The sequence below is a fragment of the Tachysurus fulvidraco genome, chromosome 18 (assembly GCF_022655615.1).
Source record: "Tachysurus fulvidraco isolate hzauxx_2018 chromosome 18, HZAU_PFXX_2.0, whole genome shotgun sequence".
In the NCBI taxonomy this organism is placed as follows: Eukaryota; Metazoa; Chordata; class Actinopteri; order Siluriformes; family Bagridae; genus Tachysurus; species Tachysurus fulvidraco.
In genome coordinates, this window is record NC_062535.1 from 11,397,946 (window position 1) to 11,404,833 (window position 6,888).

The window sequence follows — 6,888 nt, forward strand, 5'->3', positions numbered from 1 at the left end:
AGATAATCGTGCTCATTGTCACAAACAGGCTGATATTTAAATACCACTGAGAACAAGTCAAATACAGTTTGGAAAATGGAGAACTGCCAAATCTCATAGATTTATCTTGTGCTTACGGTCACTCTGGCTGAATGGCTCTGCATTTCATCATGGGAACTACAGCAAGTCTGAAACTGCTGCGTGTCACCAGGACGGAATTAATTTCAAGGGTGTTTATAAGGAGCTCTGTAGGTCTGTGTGTCTTTGTGTCTGAGTGTGTAAAACATCATTTTCTTGTGAAAGAAAAAGGAGGTTGAAGATGGTTGTGAATCTCAGTACCTGAAAAACACAGAGTGGGGGATTTGGGGAATAAGTAAGAACTCAGTACATGCTGAATTTTGGCTTGTGTCCAGCGTAATGCGAGCTGAATCATAGCGCATAAACAATAACCCCTTACATCTACAGTACAATGGATCCTCCCTGTATTTCTTCTTCGAACCACAGGGAAAGAGCATCTTAGCTGCTTTACATTCTTAGTGTGTTTAGTTTGTGATAAAAGTGTGTACATGTCTATAAACATTTTAATTTTATACATCATCAACACATAAGGAATAAAACATAACAGGCCATTTTTTGAATTTACAACGAAAAGGTTGATTTTTCTTATACCGTATCGATCTGCCGACGATTTCTCTTCATGAACGAACATGTTATACTTTTTATCTACTTATACTTAGAACTAATGTTATGGAACTTCCACAAAACTTGTGTTATAAGAGCTATATAAACCAAATTTCTCAAGGTTACAGCTTTACCTCTAAGTAATACAAGGCACCGGTAGTGGAAACTCCTTCCAAAATGCTCAACAAACATTTAATCGCAGAAAGGTTCACTATATGAACAATTACATATTGTTCAAACCTATTTACAAGTAACGTCCATCGTAGAAGTTGTAACTACATAGAAGTGATTATGTACTACAAGACGCAAATTAATATAATTCGCTTTGCAATTTAAACTAACTTCTGATCTGTCATTACCGGAAATGAGTCAACACCTTCTGACCAGCTCAGAATCGGGAATCCAACTGTGCTGTGGTTATATAATAGAATATTAATCAATAATATATTATTTCTCAGCTCAGCCCTTGTCCAAAAACGCTCCTTCACATCATATTAGAAAAATGTGCTATGATATCAGTTCCATGCTGATTTCAAAACGCCAAAAGCTTCACATTGCCATTTTATCAGTCCTGTCAAGCTTAGCCAGTTGATGATAAAGGTCACCCAAGTCTTATAATATCAGCGTCGGCTCAACGTGCACACACAAAAAAAAACTGCTCAGGAAATCAGCCACCAATCTCTATTGCTCCTCTAGATCCCTCTCTCTTACTCTCTCTTCCATTACTTAAGCGGCACTCACTCTGTTTCCACTTTAATTCTACTTTTATCTGGGCTGTTTATCCCACTTGTTATATTTCCACTTATATTAATATATAAGTCAGCCTGTCTATGACTGGCTAATCCCCATGTCATTTCACAGCATGATTAAATCAAATTGGGGTCAGTACAGTAAATCGTCTTCCTCTTGTAAGCCACAGCCCTTCTCCTTAAGCAACAATCTATATTGAGCTGGGGATGAGTGGGAAATCTCCAAAATAACAAGTCACCTCGCTTCGTCTCAGAAAGTGACAGTGACAGTGACGTGACATACGGTGACCCATACTCAGAATTCATTCTCGGCATTTAACCCATTTAAAGTGCACACACACAGCAGTGAACACACACCGTGAACACACACCCGGAGCAGTGGGCAGCCATTTATGCTGCGGTGCCCGGGGAGCAGTTGGGGGGTTCGGTGCCTTGCTCAAGGGCACCTCAGTTGTGGCCGGCCCGAGACTCGAACCCACAACCTTAGGGTCAAACACTCTAACCGTTAGGCCACGACATCCCCAATATACAATTCCAATGATATGGTTGTGACATTTGAACTCATACTAGGACAGTTTGCATATCTTGTCATGTGACCTTTCATGGAGAATGCACACACATATTCAAATGAAAGCTATTCATTTACATATTAGTATCTGGAGCATTTGGGGGTGGTTATGGGATGGTTTTGGGAGAGGTTTTTGCCTGTCAGCGATGTGAATTTCTAAAAATCAACATTTAAAAATGAAAAGCTATGGAACTTCTGAAACTTCTGATGATGAAATAGGTTTACTAATGACAACAAAATTGAAATTGAAGGATAGTTTTTTTTCTCAAAAGTTTTAATTAGACCTGTAATAAGGATGTTATTCTATATAAGTTAGGTATCTGTGATATTGTGTAAAACAAGTAGATCACACTACTGACAATAACAGTACACTACAAGGAAAAGATCACACCCAGCAAAGTGACCTGATAGTAAAGTACAGGCAAAGAATGACAGATGTTATCTCACATACACCATGGCCTCTTAAAGGCATTTCTTTTACACATTTATATAAAAATGAAAGAGGAAATCAGCTAATAATGTAGCCTGCTACTGATATCTAACTTTTTTTTATGATTGCCAGTGGGTTGTCCTTGTCCTTGACTTTTCTTCAGAATGAAAGCCATAATTTCCTCGGTCTGGAGCCTCTGTCAGGATTCTTTAGCACTACTTGAGCTACTTCTTAGTACTCCCAGTTTCATCTCTCCAAACATATTAAAACTGATGGTTCACTGAAGGATCTCACTGTTACATTTACATTCCAAGTTAGATTCATAGTGTTATGAGCACTGATTTAGAGAGCGAGCCAGACAGGAGTATATTACAAGACAATGATTTCAGAAGAGGGAGAATTCTAACTAAAATCTGTGACCAGTTACATAATTCCATGATTACAAATGTCGAGACAAGCGACTAACATGATCGAACAGTGACGATTTTCCCTTTTAATGCTCAGCTATGAGTGAGTTTCAGCTATAAATAAAACAATTGAAACTGGTGGTTTTGTTTCATAGTGCTGCTTAATGTTAACACTTCTGACTAGCATCAAGCTTTCTGAAGAAATGAGATCTGATTTTGATCTATTATTTTTATGCCGTTTGTTTTATGTTTTCATAGGCATGTGGTAGCCTAGTGGTTAAGGTATTCGGAAGGTTGTGAGTTCGATCCCAGGTCCACCAACCTGCCACTGTTGGGCCCCTGAGCAAAGCCCTTAATTCATTCATTCATCTTCTACCGCTTATCCGAACTTCTCGGGTCACGGGGCACCTGTGCCTATCTCAGGCGTCATCGGGCATCGAGGCAGGATACACCCTGGACAGAGTGCCAACCCATCGCAGGGCACACACACTCTCATTCACACACACACACACACAATTTTCCAGAGATGCCAATCAACCTACCATGCATGTCTTTGGACCAGGGGAGGAAACCGGAGTACCCGGAGGAAACCCCCGAGGCAAGGGGAGAACATGCAAACTCCACACACACGAGGCGGAGGCGGGAATCGAACCCTGACCCTGGAGGTGTGAGGCGAACATGCTAACCACTAAGCCACCATGCCCCCACCCTTAATCCTCAATTGCTCAGTTATATAAAAAAAATTGATAATGTAAGTCGCTCTGGGTAAAAGGGTGTCTGCCAAATGTTGACAATTTTGAAACAAGCCACGTAACTAGTTTGATAATCAAAGCCGATTCTTTCCTTTTTTTTTAAACCTATGTCTCCAGGCATGTAACTAGTCTCTGGTCCAATAAGCTGCCTTCAGATAAAAAACTGATAAAAATGCATGGGACTGGACAAGCTATAGGCAGAGGTTCATGCTACAGATGCCAAGCTGGTTCGTGTTTAAAAAACTAGAATCATCAAATTATGGCCAGGTTTTTTTTTTGGTTTTTTTTATACATTTATCTGTTCTGCTACGGAATTTTACAAGTATTCAGCAGAAATAACTTCCTAGTCCTGCGAGAATTATATTAACATCATAAAAAATATATAAAATTTATATAAAATTGTATAATCAAAGTACTATCATGATGATATCACTGCATTTATATTTACAATGCATTACAAGCAAGTCAAGACAGATGTAGTACAGGAAATAAAAAGACAAACAGAAGGTAATAAGATAATGGAAAAATGGAAAAAAATTTTGCCAGGTGATAAAAATTGGAAAGTACTTTAGACAGGCTACAAATTGTTAGTGTTAACACTGCACAAATAGGTGTCGAGGTATAAATATCAGATAGGCACACACAACAGATGTGGATCAGTGTCTGGTCCTTCGATTGTGTTTTGCTTGTAGTCATGTATCATATGTTATGAAACTATACACATGCACTCGGAAATTGGGATTAATTTGTAATAGTGAAAAGGATGACTATAAAAAGATTTCCATTCATAAGAGAAAGGAAAGAGAGCTTTTAGTCCATTTGGACACTCATGAAGAAAGAAAGATCACACTATGATTTCAAAAGCGTAGTCCATTTGGTAGACTTTAATATTGTGAATTACGGCGATATGGAAATATTGTATCCCCGAGGAAGTGGTTGCTCTTGAAACTGTTTAATTCGGTGGATTTGTTTGTTGTAAATGTCAAAACTGAACTCCAAATACAGGTTGTTTTAGCTGTAGTTTGGCCACAGGGCGTTCACATTGGCTGAACAGATTATTATGGCAGTTGTTTTGTTTTAACACGATGTTATATTTCTAAACACGTGTGATGATTTAAAAAAAGGTCAGTTTTACTTACTTGGATAGAATCATTGGCCATTTTGTGCTCGTTGGAAAACGAATTGGAGTTAAAAAATTGCACTCTGAATCCCAGGGGCTTGTCAGGCAGCAACAGTTTGTTTGTTTCCCTCCTCCCAGATATTTAATGATGGATAACAAAGAGGTCCAGGATGTCTGCATTAAAGTGAGACTAAAATCCAAGAAAACATTCAGATGAACATATCAAGAGGGTTTGAGCAACGTTAACGTAAAAGCCCTGGTGTCTACAGGTCCAAAAGAACTGTCTCAAAAGAAAGAAAGAGAGAGAGAGAGAGAGAGAGAGAGAGAGAGAGAGAGAGAGAGAGAGAGAGAGAGAGAGAGAGAGTTGTTCCTAACGACGCGGTTTTTCTGAAAAATCGTTCAGAAATGATCTCCCTGCTGTCCAAAGGCGAACATCTTTTTCCCCACTGGTGGCTCTGAGACACCGGTCACACATAATAACGACGTGCACAAAACAAGGGACAAAAACAAAAAGGTTCGTTATAAAAAATATATAAACGTTAAAGCAAACGAACGATAGTGCAAGTCGTACTGAAGAGTCAGCCAGCTAAAGAGCGGTAGGTGGAGTGTCTCTCTTTCCATTCAATACACATCTCACCGAGTGGTTCATTTGTTTGTTCTTCGTCCCAGCGCGGATTTCCGTCCACTCGACACTCGTCGTGACCCGGAGCCAACTCACGCGCACTACAGGCAAGCTCACGCGCAAAACAGACGAGCTCACGCGCAGCACAGACGAAAAACGACATGCGTGTAATAATTTCTTTCCGCCAGAAAAAAAAATCGTCTTCGTTACATCCTCGGTTCAGTGATGATTATCATTGTGATGATGATGATGATGATGGCCCGAGCGGGAGCTTTTGCCGTCGTATCCCCACGTGATCACGTGACCACGCCAAGGGGCGAGACAATGCACCCCTTCAATGGACTCTCTTCAGAAATCACTCATTACTGCACCATCATCTATTTTCAAAACATTGTTAATATCGATGATACATTTCGGATCTAACAGAATGACAGAGTCTTATTTTGATGAACATTCTCACATTCTAATCTAATTTATGAGGTTTCATTTACGATGAATGGTTTTGTATTATGGTTGTTGTTTTTTCATATTTTGTTCCTTTTTTTTATTATTTTATTTAATCCTTTAGAAGCTTTTTATCAATCCAATTATTCCCCCTATACCCATGGCTTAACAATGAATAAAAAAACAAATGAACGAACGAACGAATGAATGAATAAACAAACAAATGAATAAATGAATGAATAAATAAATAAATAAACGGATAGATAGATAGATAGATAGATAGATAGATAGATAGATAGATAGATAGATAGATAGATAGATAGATAGATAAAAACACAAATAAATACATACATTCTTCATGCACACATCCAGAGATCCTATTTTATGTGGTCATGACTTGTGGTCATATCTTCCTTTTGTACCAACAACGACTGCATGTGGTGTTACTATCAATATTATGACTGCACCTCTAATGACCCCTCTGTCAAACTCCTGAAGTTTGCAGATGACACCACACTGATCGGCCTCATCCAGGACGGTGACGAGTCTGTCTACAGACTGGAAGCTGAACGGATGGCTGTCTGGTGCAGCCTTAACCTGGAGCTGAACACGCTCAAGACAGTGGAGATGATCTTGGACTTCATGAGAACCCCCCCTGCTCTCCCCCCACTCACCATCATGGACAGCATTGTGACAGCAGTGGAGTCATTCAGATTCCTGGGAACCACAATCTCCCAGGACTTGCAGTGGGACATTCACATTGACTCCATTGTGAAAAAGGCTCAGCAGAGGTTGTACTTCCTTCGTCAGCTGAGGAAGTTCAACCTGCCACAGGATCTGCTGAAACAGTTCTACACTGCAATCATTGAATCCATCCTCTGCACCTCAGTGACTGTTTGGTTCAGCTCAGCTACCCAATCCGACCTACATAGGAGACTACAGAGGGTAGTCCGGACTGTTGAGCGAATCATTGGCACAACTCTCCCCACTCTTCAAGACCTGTACTTCTCCAGAGTGAGCAAAAGGGCAGTCAATCACTCTGGACCTCTCACATCCAGCACACTCCCTCTTTGAACTGTTGCCATCTGGCCGACGCTACAGAGCCCCGAGCACCAGAACGACCAGACATAGGAACA

General features: G+C 40.1%; 1 protein-coding gene across 2 annotated transcripts in view; it reads right to left on the reverse strand.

Annotated features, from left to right (window-relative positions):
* The window catches only part of pkn1a (protein kinase N1a), a 43,849-nt gene extending 38,242 nt beyond the window's left edge, over positions 1-5,607 (reverse strand). Inside the window, exon 1 of one of the 2 annotated variants that reach the window (XM_047803104.1) lies at positions 5,324-5,607. In XM_047803104.1, coding sequence (XP_047659060.1) covers positions 5,324-5,335 — 12 coding nt within the window. In that variant the 5' untranslated portion in view covers positions 5,336-5,607. Of the gene's footprint in view, positions 1-4,705 lie in introns of both variants that reach the window. The other variant, XM_027156655.2, reaches the window with a different exon arrangement.
* Between the last annotated feature and the right edge of the window lie 1,281 nt (positions 5,608-6,888).